Genomic DNA, 19136 nt, shown 5'->3' with positions numbered 1-19136 from the left:
CTCCCTCTTCCAGCACCCAGTCTCCCTCCCTCAATCCCACCTTCCTGCTCCCTCGTCACCCCATCTCTCTCCTGGATCTCACACAAACCTTGACCACTTGAGAGATGCTACTGCTTCTCTGCCATTCCCTCCTGCTCATCTTTGCTCAACAGGTAAGAAGAGCACTACCCTTTCACCTTTTTTTCCCTCAGACTGTAGATAAGACAACACTCGATGCCACTCAGAAACTGCTATATATAAATCCAGAGGAAAGCACGTAGCTGTATGGGATACCTGACTGCAAGTGAATACCAAAAAACCCCGTTCAGAATTGACTGTTTGATAGTATTATTTGTATGTAGGCTTTAGTAGTTTACTGGCTTTAGTGTAGGGCTTATTTTAGAAGCGTGAAGTAAGAAAAGATGACAAAATTGGGAAGCCTTTGCAGTTCAAGCTCCCGTGGACTCATTTTCACACCATGAAATGAGCTCATTCAGCAAACCTGGCAGACAGGCTTCAGATTTTTGCCATAACCCTCAGTAACCCTTGGAAGCTCTGAGAGACCAGGGGTATTTGGAGCACAAGTGGTGCCATGGCTGGATTTCATCACAGCAAATACCATCAGGTAAACATGGACATTCAAGGACTGGAATATATTGAAATATCTAAGACATTTTGGCCTCTCACTGCTCTGAGCTCTGTGCAGTGTGTCACTATGTTAGATGTTGAATTTTTTGGCTGTCATGCTTTGTTTAAAGGTTTCTTATAGATTTTTGTTTCTATTTTGAATTTTTGTTTTGTTTTGCACTTAGCAGTGAAAAATACAAAGCAAGAAAGACTGGGAGGAGCTGAGTTCCCCTTAACCAGACTGTCCCTGCACAGTTACAATGACAATGCTAAACTAGAAGTATGATGGGTATTAGACATGTCTAAGCCTCAAACCTGAAAGTGTGTGTAAGAGAGAGAGAGAACAAATTTCAATCTTTTCTGATAATTATTAAAGATGATCAGAAATTAAGTGGCTAAATGTGTTTTAGCTAAAGCTAACACATGGATCTGAGTACAGCCACTGCAGTTAGGATTTTACTCGTGGTTTTTAGACACAGACAGTAAAGATAGATGAGTTTAAATACCTGAAGTCAACCATCCAAAGCAATGGACACAAGAGAGATGAAGAAGAGAAACCAGCAGGGTGGAGTGGGGTGGGTGGAGACGGGTGTTACCGGTAAGTGTGATTTGTTACACACTTAATGCTTAAAGATAGCAGTGAGAGGGAAAGGCAAGGGTTACAAGACAGCAGGGAGACCTGCTATGATATATGGTTTGGAGATGGTGGCACTGACCAAAAGACATGTGCACCACTCTAAATAAGGGGTACATGCACTCACTGCACCATAAAGTCATATCCTGTTAGCAGCTTTAGAGAAATTTAGAAAGCATGTACTTGTACTTTTTAGAACAAGTATATTCAAATAACTCAAATAACTATTATCCAGCATAAAACTGCCAAATCAAACATGTGGACCGACCTGCTGTGGTGTGTGTGTATAAGAGAGAGAACGAAAGACAGAGTGAGACTTTATGTTTGCTCTAGTACAACGTGGCAGTAAGGGACCCCAGGAAAAAAAAAGCCCCAGGGCCTATCATGGAGTTACTACTCCTGTGGCAATGAGATCATTTTTCCAGTCCAGGGGAAAAACTAAAAGCACCTTTGAGGCATCATCTGTCTCCTCACTTTCATCTCCCTCAAGCTGGGCTAAAAAGACATCTGACACAAAATATTGACCTTGGCTGGTAAAAAGCACTACAGTAAAATGCAAAGGCATCTTGTTCCTTTAGTCTCCCATTAGAGTGTCTGCACTGAACACTAAAGAGTTCTACTTTAACATTTTCCAGAGTAACTAAACCTGGTTGGACAAGGAGGGTCCAGAAAGATGGGTGTGAATGTAGACAGGAAGCAGATAGACGTTACTGGTACATGTAAACATTTTATTATTTGAACTGTCAATTTATTTTAAAAAAAGCTACTGGTTCGAGGAGCAGCGTTTTTTACTGTACATTTCCCGTATCATCTCCATCATAATAATAAAATAAAAATAGTACTGCCAATTCAAAAATTTGACTCTTTCTGGCTGTTTTCCCCTCAGTGCTTCAGCAGGGCGCAGAACAATGGGCAGCTGCAAGCTCCTCAGGGTGGACGGGCTACGACAGAGAGACGCCAATTCTGCCAGTGGCCCTGCAAGTGTCGGGAGAGACCTTACTGTGCCCCTGGTGTCAGCTCTGTCCTGGATGGGTGCGGCTGCTGTAAGAGCTGCGCCCGACAAATTGGAGAGCCGTGCAACGAGAGGGACGTGTGCGACCCACACAAGGGCATGTACTGTGACTTCTCTGCAGACAAGCCAAGATACGAGGTTGGAGTGTGTGCATGTGAGTGGACCTGGTCTTTTACTTGATTGCAGGCAGGGTTGCAATAAAGAGTCAAGGGGCCCAACACAGGTTTTAATCAGGCTTCCTTAGTTGCACTGCAGCAGTGACTCATGGTCAAAGCAGCCACTCATTTTACTCGGATCCTTCGTTATTATGTCCCTCCATCTTACCACGTTTGTTTCATCTTCCTCGTGGGGCGATCGTGGCTCAAGAGTTGGTAGTTCGTCTTATAAGCGGAAGGTTGCTGGTTCGAGCCCAGCAATGCAATCCATTATTATTATTATTATAAACCTTTACAAGCTCGTGAAAAGATTTGTAATAAATATGAATGAATGGGCTGCTGTCAGTGCTTGTATGACCAGTGTGCAGCAGCCTTTCAGATCGGCGCTCCGGCCCACCGGGAATAGGGCCATTGTGCCAGATTACCAGTCCTGCTCTGATTACAGGGGTACATGCTGCTTTACTTCCTACAACTATGGCAGTGTGATGCTGGCTGTTGGCAGGTGGTCAAACATTGTAAAAGTTGGACATGGCTATAGTAACATCACCCACTGGTTTGCGTTTTAGTATTTTGAAGCCTTGACTTTAGCTTATTAATCCCGAAGGAAATTAGGGTTACAGCAGGCAGCACGCTAATGGCGCATGCGCACTTACAAAGGAACCTTTTGACCAACTTTACACAAACATCATATTGGGGAGACATGTCAGAAAGGTAATGCTGACAAACCAATAAAATATTTGAATTTTATTCTCCAAAAACTAAAGACTTCCTGAGAGAATGGTCTATAGCACACAACAGCCTATAATAATCATGATCAAACTGACCTCACCTCTCACTTTAAGCTTTAATACAGTTCAAAAGTTTAGTTATTGAAAATTTATGAAGGGAAATATTAGCTACTGAGACCAAAACACCTTTCTGTACCAACTTATAAACATGTTTTTTTTTTTTTTTTTTGGTTTTAAACAGCAGTCTATGGGGCTCGCCTCACTTTTGGATTCAGCGTCAAGAGGATATTTGAGGATTCAGCCTCAGGGGCTGCTGTCGCAGGGTTACGTGTGTTGCAACAGTAACAGAATTATGGATATATTGTGAATGGCATATTTTAAAGGCAGTGCAAATCACAATTACTCTACCATGAGCCAAAAAACATTTGGAAAGACCATAAAAGTTGTATGTTTAAATTAGTTTTTTTAGTGTTTGCATAAAGCCACACAGTGGCTTCAGAGGAGGCCGCTCTAAACCAGTTCAACGGGAAAGCAATTTAAAAAAAATATGCAAGTGTGAAGAAGCCTGAAGGGGCTTTTACAAACCTCAGTGGGAAACTTAAACTCCAATCAACAATTCCACCTACGTGAGTCAAAAACTACTGGTTTTTGTGTCCATCCCTGCAAAAACATGTTTTTACATTCCATGTCATCATTCGAAATGTGCAAATTGCGTGCTAGGCTGGGAATCAATGCCAGCATAAAGGAGTATGCCATTTTTAAAAAGCTAATTTGCACTCAAATCTCATATTTTGTATGCTTGTGGGGAAAAAGACAGTAAAATTCTTGGTTTACAAAAAAACCCCAAACAAACAAAAAAGATATTAATTTGCATTACAGTCTTAAGATCCACCATAATCAGAGTTTGAGATTTGCACCAGCATGTTTCTTCTCATTCCTTCAGACATGATGGCGGTAGGCTGTGACCTGAATGGGGTCCACTATGAGAATGGAGAATCCTTCCAGTCCAGCCCCCTCTACAAGTGTACATGCATCGCTGGAGCCATCGGCTGTACCCCTGCTTTCATCCAGAAGCCTGCTGGTCTCTTAGGCTCTGCACCACTGATCAGCAACACGCCAGCTGGCCTTCGCAGTGGCCAGAGCCCAAACAAGCACCAGCAGCACACTACCTACATGTCAGGTGTGTGTTTAGAGAATGAATTCATGGAGAAGAGCCAGACTGTCTTGCCTGGAATGCTAATTGCTGTTAGGTAGCTGGAAGGGAAGGGGGAGCCTCATTACTCAGTACTGTCAGTGTGAGGTGTGACTGCCTGTGGTTAAACTGTCTGACACATATGATTCCAGTTAGAGGAGGAAAAGGAAGAGAAACAAGTTGGTTTTTATTAAAAGCCATAAAAATGCCACTTTGATGTACGGCAAAGCTTATTTAATTGGCGTGGCATGTAGCTGAACCAGATCTATCACATGATCTATCTGAGTCACATACAGTGATTTGCCACTGTGAAAAAACAAAGCACTTTCCCACCCAGCAAAAACTCATCGTCCCTGTCGTTGACATTTGGTTGAAACATTTTAATTTTGATTAAAAATGTCAAGAAAAGACACGACAAGCTTACTAAGTGGTGCAAACGAGCATGACGCTATAGTCACAAAAATGCACTAACGAGATGGGAAAGTTCTGAGGGTGATCTAATAACAAAAGAAGCTTTTATTTTGGTGTTTGTGGGTCTGATCTGGTTGTGGTTCGAGAAGTGTTGGTGCTAGTGGACGGCTCCGGTGCCAAAAATCTGGCCTCTAGCTCTCCACAGAGTCCTCACCCTACATGTTTAGGGTGACTCCACATATTTCTGCTCCTCAATAATAATAATAATAATAATAATAATAATATGTAAAGATAGGCATTCTTTTACATGTAGCTGAGTTTGTGTAGTGAGCTGGTATGTTTACAGTGTTTCAGATTCTTTTGTGTTACATTTCTATGCAGATCTTTTAATTTTTTTGTCCTTTTCTATGTAGCAGCAATTTCATATCATAATGAATTCAAAATTGATTAATGGGACTGCTCCCATAAGGCTCTATAGCACCTAATCACAACCAGTATTAGTCAAGTTACTTGAAAATAGTAATTTGTTACTAATTACTGATTACTTCTCCACAAAGTAATCCTGTTACTTTACGGATTACTTATTTTCAAAAGTAATTAGTTACTTTATTATTTACTTTTTAAAAACATGATACATATGTAATAATGCAATAGACCTTTCAGCCAATTCTAATTTTTTTCCTGCATAATCCATCATATAAAATTGAATCAAATCAAAAAGTCTCTTTTTCAAACTTGTTTTATTAGTTTTAATCTTTTAACTTTATACACATTGCATTAAACAAAAATTAAATTATATGCAACATTCTCTGAGTTGAAGAAATTTGTTTAACATTTAAACCTGTTCCGCATATTACAGCATTTAAAATAAAATAATTTTTGCGTTTACTCTCACTCTTTCAAATAGATGCAAGAAAAACACAGCAAGAAATAAATAATTTGAAGTTTAATTTTTCACTGTAGAAAGAAGTTTTCTTCCCACGTAGAGTGCACAGCGGACGCTAATGTTTATGTCACTTTTTACAGAATCAAACTCAAAGTAATGTCAGTAATTCCAAGCCTTAAACACTGCATGGATGTACTCTCTGCTGCAGATCAACAGTGGATAATATCTCTATATTATCCACTATTGTCATGAGACATTAACAAACAAAATCAGTAACGCAGCATGCTTATGGTATAGTAGTAACAGTAATCCCTTACTTTACTTGTTACTTGAAAAGTAATCAGATTACAGAAATGCATTACTTTTAATGCATTACTGCCCATCTCTGATGGAGACACAGCAGCTTGTTGGAATGATTCTGATCTGTGCTTTGCTTGACACAGTACCCTTTAACTGTAACACTGAAAGGTTACAGGGACCCTCCTTTAGCCTGGAAGAAGAACTGCCTAATCCAGACCACCCACTGGAGTCCCTGCTCCAAGACCTGCGGCCTGGGCATCTCTGTACGTGTCAACAACGATAACAGCAAGTGTGAGATGAGGAAAGACCGCCGCCTGTGTCTACTGCAACCGTGTGAGAAAAGCGTGCTCAGGAGTGTCAAGGTGGCATCTTTAGCTTTAATCTGTCTGAATCTTTAATATTTTCATTTAATTTTTAAAGTTTTTTTTCTCAAACTCTTAAAAAGAAAGACACCAATTGCTATTCCCACTTCTAGGTGCCAAAGGGAAAGACGTGCCGACCCAAATTCCAGGCAAAGAAAGCAGAGAAGTTGACTCTCTCTGGCTGTACCAGCAACAAGAAGTTTAAGCCCACATACTGCGGTGTGTGTACAGACAAGCGCTGCTGTGTCCCCAACAAGTCACGCATGATCAAGGTCAACTTCACCTGCAAAGGAGGCTCCAACACACAGTGGAAGATGCAGTGGATAACGTCCTGTGTGTGTCAGAGGAAGTGCAGCGATCCAGGCGACATGTTTTCTGACCTGCGTTTACTCTAAGGACCCCAAACGTCAGAGACGCAGAGTGGTGCAAGCCCCGCTGTGAGAAACTAAGGACTGAAACACACATACACTTTAATTCTCCCTTAGTAACAGTTTTGCACCTCCAAAAGGACAAAAACAAAACTAATTTTGAGAAAGAAGGACAACAGATCATTAAAAAAAACAAAACAAAGTTTTATGGAGCACTCTTCAGGACAGGTATGTGCACTAACAACAAGGAATATGGCCAGTGTACTAGCTTTAACATTACCTCATAACAGAACAATCAGGGAGCTTGGAAAAGCAAATAGAAGCTTTAGAGTAGATTAAACTGATGTTCTCTTTAAGTGCTGTTTGGAACACTTTGACCATGCCATAAATTAGATAACGTTGATATGTAAAAGCTTCAGTTCTGTGAGTTTGATTCCCAGATTCACAGCACAGCAGACCTTCATCTGGCGATGGAGAGTCTGGGTGCATCAGGCGTGAGTCTGGCCTTGGTGGCATCCAGATGATGATATTCTTCAATCAGTGAGTTGAGAGAGGCAATGGCCTCTGAGAAGAAGCTCTGCTCCATCCCTTCTACATGCAGGTAGTGGTGTAAGTGAGCCTAAAATGAAAAAAACAAAACATTAAACTGAGTCTGACTCAGGCTGATGATGTGTTTGTCAGATTTAGAGGCTGATATGCATTTGCCAATAAGCTTGAAGAATAAACCTGAGATATCATTTCACCTGAAGACAAACTGCTTTGTTTTCTGTGGCTATACCTGCACCACATATTGAATTAAATAAAAGAAAATACACATTTTGAAATCCATGTATGCCTCTAAACTTAAACCAGTGCAGGAAGACTATATGCCAAGTTATCTTTTGTAGCTACATTTTACAGATGGGTTAAAAGGTTTAGGGTTTAAGCTAGAATTAGGTTTAGGCTAAGAGTAGACTATAGGTTTGTAATAGTAAAATTTAAGTTATTAGATCTGGGAATGCATTACTATCAAAGAATGTCCTCACAAAGACAGCTTGAGACGCACCTTCTTCCTGTAGAGCTTGGTAAAGCGTTCCCTGAGCTCCATGAACGTGGGCTTCACGCAGGTGTTGTTGGCCAGAGCTAACAGGGAGTGGGAGTGTCCCACAGGAGGCACTGAACACAGACTCGTCTTCCAGCCTTCCTGGTTCCATGAGACAAAGGGCAGTGATGGTCTCAGTCTAAAGCCAGGAGAGAGGGGAAAATAACTGTATATGTAATGTTTAACATGTGAGCTTCACATGACAACCAAAAGACTTTGTTTAGTCTCAGTTTACTGTACTTTAAACTGTACTTTATCCTGAAATCAATATGTGAACAGTTCCCTAGCTAGGAGCTATGACTTTAAATTCAGAAACCAAGCATATTTACCTCACTAGCTTTAACAACAATCAAACAACTGGAAATGAAACAGTTAAAAAAAATAAATAAATAAAAAATCACTTGTCTGCAGATTAGAGGACTACCAACATCTACAAGTATCCTTATAGTTAAGATACTTAGTCCTGTTTGTACATTAAGTGTGTGTGTGTGTGTGTGTGTGTGTGTGTGTGTGTGTGTGTGTGTGTGTGTGTGTGTGTGTGTGTGTATATATATATATATTTGTACTTCCTTCCTCCTCCTACCTCTTTTGCCAACAATTTTAACACAACAGTCACAGTACAAAATGTGTGTGCCAACTGAAAAGGAGTTCTGTGAGAGCAGTGGTTAGAGGAGAATATAGTAAGAGCTTGTGGCTGAATGCAGTAATCATGACTTACTGCTAGTGCTCAATGGGTATACTATGGGAAAAGGTGAGTGTGTGGATCACTGGGTACGTTGGAATGGTTGCATGAAATCGTTACATCTTTTGGTGTAGAATTATATACAGAAATAAAGGTTTTTCCTCTGACCTCTCAATGTTCCTGCGGACATCAGAAACCTGCACGTTACCCCTGACCATGAGGGCACAAGCCAGGTACAGGCTGTGCTTTGGGTCAGCTTGTATTAGCTGGTGGTCTTTACTGAAGGCATCGCTGAACATCTGATCCAGTCTAGAGCGCACGGTTGGAAGACAGGAGAAGAAAAGAAATGCTTGTATCAGTTGATCAACTTTACAAGAAATGAATGTGCATCAAATCATCTTAAATATTCCTTTTATAGCTTTTTCTTCCAGCCTCAATGAACCCGATTTTAACTGAACATGCCTTGAAGATTTTTTATCAGAAGTTCAAAAAGACTGGGAACCAAGACGGCAGTGTTTGGCATAGAAGAATGTTTGCACCTTTATTTATGTAGGGAAGTCCCAAAGAGCAGGCAAAGATTTTTTTAAGCAACACCATGCCCTGCATTCATACAGTCACATATATTTACTGCTGGGAGTTATCCAGTAAAACCACCACTCTTTTTGACCAATAAGCATCTTCATAGGAGGAGAGAAGGTCTCTGTGGCCCACACAAGGCCACTTTTGTGGCAGCTGTTGCTGGGAGGAGGTAGGCAGATTGGTGTTGTTTTTTTTTATTTTTTATTTTTTTAAATCCTACGTCTGGAAAGCTAAAATTGAACTTGCCGCTTTTTCACATAATAAAAAGAAAGCTGGGGCTTTGTGGTGTTTTAAACTCTTATGCTTCTGTTTAACTAGGAAGAAAAGTGCTGTTCTGAGTTTTTAGCACCTTGGTTATTCAGATCAGGTGAGTTCATTAAAAAAAAACTAGTTTTATACTTAATACAAACTCAAGGTCGAATGTAAAGTGTTAAACCTATTTGAACTGGATCTTACTTTAATACTATTTTTCAGTAATGATCAGCAGAATTTCTCAACTATTAATCATTAAGTACTGGATTATTATTTAAACCATTCACAACTCTTAGCTACGCCTCTATTTTCCAGCTGTTTCCCCACTTCTGCATCACTGCTTATATTAACAGAAGTGTTAAAAGGTGTTTGCCTCCTTCCTGATTTTGTATTTCTTGTACGTTTGTCACAATTAAATATCCATCAAACAAATGTAAATATTAGACAATATATGTTTATTATTATTTGGCAGTTTAATTCTACATCTGATCTATTACTTTTACCTAACTGATAACTTTTCTGCTCAAACTTGAGGCATTCAGTTCTTTACTTTTCCAATTTTTTTTGTGACCAGACAAGCTAATCTGTCACTCTGCCACTTGGACACTAACCTGTGGGGTGTTTGTACTTTGGGTTGAAAATCATAGACTAACCAGGTCATTCATAGAATCATTTTAAAAAGAAAGCTTTTATAGGAGATAATTAATTGATCATGAGCAAGTTTCACTTTTTTCACTCTACCACTGTAAAAGCAGACATTTGGGCAGTTTGCCACTCATTGGTAAACTGAAGCATTTAGGAGTGTGCAAAGAGCACCACAATCCCCCACAATTCTTCCCAAGGTCACACCATGCAATGCTCAGAGGAAATCCAAAAGACCCAAGAGCTACAACTGAGATTCTACAGGCCTCTGTTACCTGGTAAATGTTAAAGGTCATGACAGAACAATTACAAAAAAAAAAAAAAAAAAGACTAACCAAGTATGGCTTATTTGGATAAAACCACTGAAATGGAAATTGCATAGAAATTATGAAAACCAAAATGTTGAAATATATTCTATTTTTTGACTTTGCATAATATTGCAAACTCTATGAGTAAAAAAAATAACAAAAGAATCCATTATTTATTAAATTAAATACCCTGAATTCAAAAATTTAGTAGCATAACATAATTTCAATTAAGTACAAAGAATATAATAGGCAATTACCACCGAATATGCACAAGGTGTGGATATGAATGAAGGATAAACACAAAACCAATGATGTTATTGTGTATTTCTTACAGGAGTTTGGAACTATTGTCCTGACAAAACTGAAATGTGCAGCACACTGAAACCATTTAAAAATGTCATGTTTAGTGTTCATCTGTAGCTGAATTTGGGGCAAACGGTCAATCATTTCTTTCTGTTTTCATAGTGATTTTGTGTTTAAACCAGATGTTAAGGATGTGGTTGTGTTCCTTATGTCTAGAATGGTGTCAGGGACAGGAGTTATGTAAGCTGCAAGCTTCAGCCTATACTCTTTCACATGATTCATATCAGGAAAATATTTGAATCTAAATTATGCCACTAACCATATCAGCCACCCCATCTGTAGGAAATCGTGAGCCAGTCCTGCTTGACTGGTGCTGTTTCATCATCATGTTACAAATGACAGTTTAAGTTACGGCGTAAACCAACCGAAACCACTTCTAAATGGTCAAGTCATCAATGGAGGGGTTCATGTGAGGAGGAGCTCTGCAGGACACACAACAACTGTCAGGTAAAAATAACTGCACCGATGGGTACAAGGCTTACCTCCTTGTGGGCACATTAATATCTGCTAATGTGTAGAGGGGTGTGAGACTGGGCACCAGGTAGTGTAAACGAGGAAAGGGCACCAGGTTCATCGCAATCTCATTCAGATCCATGTTGAGGGAGCCCTCAAAACGGGCTGAGCTGCAAATAAAAAAGTTATAATGACATGCTCAATTTGACTGCATAATAACGTTAAGTTCCACTAATTAGTGATAACTAAAAGAAGCAAATCTAGAATATCTTCTTGATACATAACACTGTGCAAAAGATCAAAATACTTTTATTCATAAATAACTTCCTAAGTTGACTTGTGTGACAGTACCAAATCTCCAGGTTGACTCTCAAGCCCTTGCAGGACTCTCACAGAAGCTTTTAATGATAAGATAGCATCACGCGATAAACACCTGAAATGCTTTGACATCTCTGGTTAGTGTCTTATGCTCAAACTTTGGCTGACTCAAAGGGCCAAAATTAAAACAGACAGGAGACTGCAGATGAAAGCCCAAACTGGCTTTACTGACTGTTATTATGAAGAGAATGGATACTAATGCATTTATTATGGCAATCTTATGGACTAGAAAAAAATGGTCAAAAGGGTGTTAATGTTTTTCCTTAGCACACGGGCTTCTACTGTATATGAGCAAACAGTAATACTATACCTGGTAATATTGAGCAACAGGTTAGCCACAATGTTATTCATAGCATCAAAGGGTTTTTCTGCCCCACTGAGGCCTCCCTGTCCAGAGGTGACTGCGCTGTTTCTCTTGATATTTAAACCAGGCTTTGTACCATGAGACATAACTTTAATCTTGTTCACAATGTCAACCAATGACTGGAAGGGGAGAAATGAGGGAAAAGAAGAAATCACATTCAGTTTGACAGTTTTGATTTATGTGCGTTGCACAGACATTTGCAGGGAGAGAGGGGAGGCATTTCTGAATCCACAAACCTGGTTTTCCACTAACAGGACACAATCAGCGTGCTCTGTGAGCTTGTTCATGGCAAGGACACTGTTGTATGGTGAGGTGATTACGTCATCTTCCCCAGATGGATAGATGGAGGTGACAACGCGACACACCTCAGGGAACTCATCCTCCAGCAAGCTGAGCACTCTGGTTCCCAGGCCAGAGCCAGTACCTTAAATCCATAGTCAGTAACTAATTAATTATCAGCTGTCTACAGAAAAATCCTTAATTTACTGACATGACAATTTAAATCTTATTTCTACACTGCTTGAAAAATTAAGGTAACACTTTGACGTATAACAGTAGAGCTGCAATCCCTGAGTCAGGTCGTGGACACTGAAGATGAAGGGACCAATCAAGCTGGAGGAGACCTATCGGGTTTGGTTAGCCTGTGGGATCTCAGAGGCAGCTGATTGGTACTGGCAGGCCAAGCAGAATATAGCTTGGGCGGTGGGTGAAGCAAAAGCTTAGGTTGTGGGAGGAGTCCAGTGAAGCCTTGGACAAAGACTTTCGGTCTGCCTCGAAGTGTTTCTGGAAAATTGTCAGGAAAGCAGTGCTCTACTCTGCGGGTGTAGTGCTGCGGACTTCAACTGAGTATATAGTCAGACAGTGGAAGGAATACTTTAAAGACCCACTTAACCCCACTGGCATGCCTTCTATAGAGGAGGCAAGTCTGGGGACAAGGTCACTGAGGTAGTTAAACAACTATCGGTGGCAGAGTCCTTGGACTAGATGATGTTGATAAAATTCCTGAAGGCTCAGGAATGTCATAATCATCATGTTGCAGGGCTGCCTACTTAACACACCTCTGCATGGAGATCGAGGTAATGCCACTGGACTGGCAGTCTGCAGTGGTGTTTCCCATATTCAAGAAGGGGGAGCAGAAGGTGTGCTCCAACTATAGGGGGATTACACTCCTCAGCCTCCCCAGGAGGGTCTAGGTTTTGAGCAAACGGCCTCAGAATTTGATCTCTGCATTTTGCAAAATGGTCCTGTTGCTTCATCAGGGAATGGCCTCCAGCTTAGAAATGTGGACGAGGCCCCTGGGGTAGACCCAGGAGACACTAGAGAGATTATATCTGTTGGCTGATCTGAATAAGCTGGAGTACGTGGCTGCAGAGTGGAAGGTCTGGGTTTGTCTGCTGCCCCCATAACCCAGTCACATTTGTCACTACAAATCTAACATGAATTAATTGAAGTAAAGCTTGGAGTACTGGACTGTGAAGCATTAATGAAAGGATGCCCTTGAATCAGAGCCTTACCTCCTCCCATAGAGTGAATGAGAAAGAAGCACTGCAGACAGTCACATTGCTCTGCTGCCTTCCTGAGCTTATCCACTATCTTCTCCCTGTAGGCTGAGCCGTACGTCATGTTTCCAACTGCCCTGAATGACAAGCACAAAACGATACCTTGGTTTTTTCCCCCCAATCATAAGATAATGCCAAAAATTGAACATTAATGATAAGTATCATTTTTAATGCTCAGCACAGATTTCATATTACTTTCATCTTTTATGATGATCACTATGTCAGATTAAGCAATTATATTGAGTGATCAACATGACAGACTGCCCGTTGCTCCCACAGCATGCATGATGTGTTAGGAAGTTGTCAGTAGCTAGTGTGTTCATGGAAAGGAAAGGTAACAGACAAAAGCAACTGAAGGGGCTGTCAGGATGTCCTGGAGCATCCCATGTTGCTCGTGTTTTTTTCATTACGACAAACTATGCAAGATAAAAGAGTCAAAGTTCAACTCTCCCTACGTTATACGTGTTGTAGGACATATAAAAGAGTTTAGTGCAAAAGTCATTCATGGTAAAAACAATATTAAACTCAATATAAGGAATTTTAAACATAGGGTATAATTATGTGGGCCAATAAAAAGACTGCCGTGCAGTGTAAAGGCTTTCTCGCCTCTAAGCAACAAACTGTGGGAATCAGACTGACAGTCTCAAATTGTTGTGGCATGCCAAGTACAGGATTTACCACAGGCGTCATGGATTGACTACATAATCCATTGGTGGTTCATTCACAGGCAATGCTACACTGTAAACAAGTTGCACTTTTTTGTGCAGACAGAAAATAAGCCACCGGCAGCTGAGAAAAATTTACAGGAGATAAAGATTATTTGAAAAAATTAAAAGCGTGTGCTAATATAACTCTGTGTCAAGTAGACTTCCTGTTAACATCCCATAACATTCCATAGCATCTGATATCACTGTGGGCCTTCTGCTTGACCATTTCCAATCTGTGAATCTGTGAAATCTTAGAGTCATATATTAAATACTTTACAAGAGATATATACTTTTTGAAAAATATAGACTATTGGCTCATTAACATATGAAAAAAAATTGTAAGAGGTCCTGTAAAGTCCCATATTGGAGCACACACTAGATAAAAAATAGTACATAGTTGTATTTCACAATAATGCATGGAGACCTGGTCTACCTACAATTTCAGGTAGGTAGACCAGGGAAACCATACAGAGAAACTACTCACATCAGGCTGATCTTTTCCCTAAATTATACTCTGCACAATTGAGAATGTGAAAACTGAAAAAACAACAGTTAAGCCACCCGTGTTCCTCTTTCAGATTATAGAAAATTCAACATATAGTGGATTATTAAGAAAACATGTTTAATTCTTTCAGACAATTACCAAAAAATACTTTCTTTGCAATCTCTTCAAAGACTATTCCCTGAATACCACTAGAACTGCATATAGTGTAACAGCACGTGAGCTGTAACACAACTCCAGCAGGATTTAAATTATGGTGTGCAACAGTTGGTAAAGTCCACGTGAGCTCGGTGGCATCCTGGGGCTTGTCTGTCTCTTACCAGTTGTTGCCTGAACCTGACACGTCTGTGAGTAGTTGCGTGCTATCAAACACTTCTCTTAACGGGCCCTGCAGGATCTGGTTGACCACACCCTCTTCCATGTCCACCAGGACCGCCTGTGGATTCAAATATGTGAAAATGAGGCCCGCTCATACATTTCAATGCTATCATATACTGAGCACATTCCTTTTACCCCAGTCATTTCATAATTCACCCAATGAATGCTGAACCTTTCAGTAAGCTCGACTCCAAAATAAAATGTGAAAAGAATACGCATCATCAATCAGTCTTAAGCTTATTATTATCCATGTTAAAGCCATTTATCATTTTTCTTTGGGCCAAAGTTAACCCCAAAGGGTGAAATTTGAGATGTGGCAGCCCTTTGCTCATTTCTAGTAGAAGGCTTATTTAATGGAAACAGAAAGACGTGGCACCTCTGGCACAGCAAAAGCTACAGCCAAACTCAATGACTGAGAGAATCAGATATGGAATTAATTTGCATTTGATACAGTTGACCAAGAGATGTTCACAAAGAATTTACCTTCAGTATCAGTCCATACTAGCAAGATTCAAAGCCTTATGCTTTGCATGTAAAAGACACTTGACTATGCCTGCACTGCTATTGTGAATGTTTCATAGGTTAAAATGTTTGCACGCATAGGCTAACATCTATTTTTATTAGTACCAACTCTGAAATTTCTGAAGTTCTAACTTCTTATTTGCTTAATTTTTATCCAGTTTTGACACAATAACTAAAAATTAGGGACTCGAGAGTCCTTCTAGAACTTACCCTGGCCTTCAGGTGTTGGATTCTCCCACCAACAGCAAATGCAGCCCCGTCACTTTTCCTGGAAAAGGACAGTCAGTGATTTAAAAAAAAAAAAAGGGGGAAAAAAAAAAAAAAAAAAAAAAAAAAAAAAAGCAATACATTTGGAACACTTATACGTCAATGAACAACTGGAGGAAAGCAGGTTTAACATACCTGGAATCCACATTTCGGAAAAAGCTATTGAGGGCTTCATCATACAATCCCCTCTGAGGATGAAGGAAAAAAAAAAAAGATTTAGGAGCTGTGAGAGTCATGTCTGTTTCTTACAGGACAAAACAGGGCACACAGAAAACAGACATCCCTTAGAACAAAAGTTTAGTGAGAAAACATAATGGCGTCCCTGATTATCATAGATAAGATGTTAAAAAATTTACTGAAAGTTTTTCTTGGTCACTTAAATCTACATTGCTGTGAACAAGTATTTGAACTCTTCCTGATTTTGCTTTGTTTTTGTTTATACCAGCTGCATCTACATTTTTCATTCACTTAAACATAAGATTATAGTAGACTAGGCCTGGGTATCTGGTGAAATGGTGAATCAGTAGTTTCTACATAGTTGATGCATTTTACCTAAACCCTAAGAATTACTGCACATATCACTGGAACACTTTCAGTTTTACCATGATAAAATTCATGTGAAATCAGGATTTCATTTTTGGAAATTAAATTAAATTGTTTCTAGTGCTTAAGACCAACATCCCTAAAGCTTATGAACTACAGAAGGCAGCTAACGTTTAAACTGGAAACCAAAATGATTACAACTTGGATAAAGCCGAGGTAAATATCTCTCTGTCACACTAAAGAAATGAGTTATTAACTACCCAGCTGAAATACAGCGCTGAAAAATGAGGTTTTCTAATCATTAAAAAAAAAAAAAGAGAAGCATTCTCTGAATCACTTAGGGCGTGTCTGCTGAGGCGTCAACTGACAGCTCTCACATCATCTCAAACAGACTGCACAAAGCAGACAAACAGAGCTGGAATTGATTTAACGCAACCACACAAGTCAGAGAAGAAAATTACAATGTGTATTATACAAGAGTGTTTGACACTTATCTGCTGTTTTTCTGTCACAGTCAGTTTGGAATGCAATTTAAAAATGACATGACAATGTGGCTGGAAAGTCTGGTAATTATAAATTTACACCAAGATGAGAAACAAATAACACCCACACTGATTATTAAAGCAAAATACCCCACTATACATTATAATTCCTCAACATAGATACATTCAAGCACATAATCAACACTTACTGTGGACTAAGTTACCAACTAAAGATAAGCAAACACAAAATCTTTCACTCTGCAATGACAAGTATAACAGAAAATGGTGGCGAGACAGGGAGGAGACAGTTGGTTTGGGTCTGTTCACTACTAACAGCTGGTGAGTCCCAATTTATACAGTGTAAAATAATTAGAATAATGCTAATAGAAATGTACATTTGCAGATAATAGTCAGACATAACATTATGACCACCTGCCTAATATTGTCTCAGTCCCATTTTTGCTGCCAAAACAAACCTTACCCATCGAGGCATTGACTCCACTAGACCCCTGAAGGTTTGCTGTGGTATCGGCACAAAGATGTTAGCAACAGATCCTTTAAGTCCTGTAAGAGGTGGGGCCTCCAGTGGATTGGACTTATTTGTCCAGCACATCCCACAGATGATCGACTAGATTGATATCTGGAGAATTTGGAGGGGTAAAAAATGCCTCAAAGTCATTGTTGTGCTCCTCAAACCATTCTTGAAGTTTTGCTTTGTGACAGGGTGCATTATCCTGCTGACAGAGGCCACAACCATCATGGAGTACTGTTTCCATGAAAGGGTGTACATGGTCTGCAACAATGCTTGGGTAGGTGCTACATGTTAAAGTAACATCCATATGTACGGCAGGACTCAAGGTTCCCAAGCAGAAGATTGCACAAAGCATCCCACCGCCTCCACCAGCTCACCTTCTCATAGTGCATCCTGGTGTTATGTGTTCCCCCACTAGGTGATGCACATGCACCCACACCTCACCCAGTTGTCTAGCCATCACAATTTGGCCCTTTTCAACCTCTCAAATCCTTATTAAATTAAGGAAAGCCTCCAAGCCCCCCCTTAACACATGGACAAACATCACAGACTGAGGAAAGCAGACAGTTTTCCTGCCTTGGTTGTTGGAGGTGCATGTGCCAGAGGTTAATGACACTTTTGCTGTAGTTTAAGAAATGCTAACAGTTGAAGGTGTTTGTTGCTCCCAGCTTTTTGAATGAGTTTCTCCTCTGAGTTGATTAAATATGCTCAACTTTAAAGGTTTTCCTACACTAACTAAAGTTACTTGTACTTGAATTACATTTTGCTATTTTGTACTTTTACTACAATGCCTTGACATGATCCCAAAGGTGCTCTACTGGATTGAGGGATGGTGGCTCTGGTAGCCATTTGAGTACAGTAACCCCCTTTCGTGTTCAAGAAACCAGCTTGAGATGATCTGAGCTCTGTAACATATTGTCTTATCCAGCTCAAAAGCACAGGTGTAATTATAAAAACGTTAAAAGCGGCTGTGTTTCACCCAGAGATGCTGTGTCTACGGATTTTTGGTTGTATAGTCTGGGTCACCAGAACATTAGAAAGACAAACATGTGCTTTTCCTGTCGTAACAAGTCAGACTTCATTATTATTCGTCGGATACCTTCGGATACCTGTGCTGTGCTGTGCTGTGTGTGTAATTGCACTTACTTTATTGACATGGGCATGCTCTCGCAAAGCAAGATCCCAAAACCTGCAGCCAACCTGGTTGCCGCACTGTCCAACTGCAGAACGGAATTTCAGTTTAACTTAAAAAACACAATTAGTGGTAATACAGATTTCATTTGTTAAAGGTATGCAGCTACGTCACATAAAACGGAACTACTTGACATAAACACCGACCTGGGGGCTAAGCTAGCCTCCTACCTGTCATTTACCGCGCTGAGTTTCACTCACCTTGGACCACAACGGACTGTGTCATGACAACAACACCCCATACACGTTGTAAAAGTGCGAAGCTAATCCATAATAACTGTTCCGTTTATGTTATCCATCAATAAGATCTTCACAAGACTTTTGAACACCTCTTCTTCCTCGCGCCTTAGCTATGTTTGGTCGAGCATTGATGACGTCATTTCCATGGAAACGGAACGTACGTTTCAGCCACTGACCCCCCCCCCCCCCAAAAAAGTGTGTGTGACGAACAAAAACAAACAATAAAGACATTTTTAAAAAGAAAAAACAGGAGGTTTGTAGTAATATAATATAGCAGTTTTGTAGAAACCACACATTAAATGATTAAAATCTCTTCTGTAGTTTAACTTCCATTAATAAAGTTAAAATAAAGGATGGTATGAGATACTGGTTTTTAAAAGCAGAATAAAAGCATTTAAGACTGTAAACTATATTTTGTCAGTGATGTTACATTATGGTTGAATTTTGTGTCTCAGCG

At 40.0% G+C, this 19136-nt stretch overlaps 2 protein-coding genes across 3 annotated transcripts; one reads left to right on the top strand and one right to left on the bottom strand.

Moving 5' to 3' along the window:
• ccn6 (cellular communication network factor 6) lies at window positions 1–6712 on the top strand. Its single transcript, XM_040027871.1, has 5 exons — window positions 1–152; window positions 2127–2406; window positions 4079–4315; window positions 6093–6286; window positions 6400–6712. The coding sequence occupies exons 1-5, from the start codon at window positions 105–107 to the stop codon at window positions 6679–6681; spliced, it is 1041 nt and encodes a 346-aa protein (XP_039883805.1). The 5' UTR covers window positions 1–104; the 3' UTR covers window positions 6682–6712.
• A 27-nt stretch (window positions 6713–6739) lies between these two features.
• Window positions 6740–18825, bottom strand: tube1 (tubulin, epsilon 1). Of its 2 annotated transcripts, XM_040027851.1 has the most exons (13): window positions 18641–18665; window positions 18395–18468; window positions 17198–17356; window positions 15827–15879; window positions 15635–15692; window positions 14845–14960; window positions 13271–13392; window positions 11993–12180; window positions 11703–11875; window positions 11044–11184; window positions 8586–8726; window positions 7700–7874; window positions 6740–7273 (listed from the first exon to the last, which is right to left on the bottom strand). In XM_040027851.1, exons 3-13 carry the CDS (start codon window positions 17327–17329, stop codon window positions 7115–7117), a joined length of 1458 nt encoding a protein of 485 aa, XP_039883785.1. In that variant the 5' UTR covers window positions 17330–17356; window positions 18395–18468; window positions 18641–18665; the 3' UTR covers window positions 6740–7114. The 2 variants fall into 2 exon arrangements, with proteins under 2 accessions (XP_039883785.1, XP_039883793.1); XM_040027859.1 differs by lacking the exon at window positions 17198–17356 and having other exon boundaries at window positions 18641–18825.
• Between the last annotated feature and the right edge of the window lie 311 nt (window positions 18826–19136).

Source organism: Simochromis diagramma, unplaced genomic scaffold (assembly GCF_900408965.1).
Source record: "Simochromis diagramma unplaced genomic scaffold, fSimDia1.1 OVJJ01000746.1, whole genome shotgun sequence".
NCBI lineage: Eukaryota > Metazoa > Chordata > Actinopteri > Cichliformes > Cichlidae > Simochromis > Simochromis diagramma.
This window is presented reverse-complemented; position numbering and strand designations above follow the sequence as displayed.

What these genes read in the sequence shown, in the direction of transcription:
- tube1 (XM_040027851.1), bottom strand. Translation starts at nt 17,329, where the DNA reads ATGTGCTGGACAAATAAGTCCAATCCACTGGAGGCCCCACCTCTTACA. An exon ending in CATTCACTCTATGGGAGGAG is followed by an intron (nt 12,181 to 13,270) that starts GTAAGGCTCTGA and finishes TATGGATTTAAG; the next exon opens with GTACTGGCTCTGGCCTGGGA. An exon ending in CTGTTGCTCAATATTACCAG is followed by an intron (nt 11,185 to 11,702) that starts GTATAGTATTAC and finishes TTTTATTTGCAG; the next exon opens with CTCAGCCCGTTTTGAGGGCT.
- ccn6 (XM_040027871.1), top strand. Translation starts at nt 105, where the DNA reads ATGCTACTGCTTCTCTGCCATTCCCTCCTGCTCATCTTTGCTCAACAG. An exon ending in TGCTCATCTTTGCTCAACAG is followed by an intron (nt 153 to 2,126) that starts GTAAGAAGAGCA and finishes TTTTCCCCTCAG; the next exon opens with TGCTTCAGCAGGGCGCAGAA. An exon ending in GCGTGCTCAGGAGTGTCAAG is followed by an intron (nt 6,287 to 6,399) that starts GTGGCATCTTTA and finishes TCCCACTTCTAG; the next exon opens with GTGCCAAAGGGAAAGACGTG.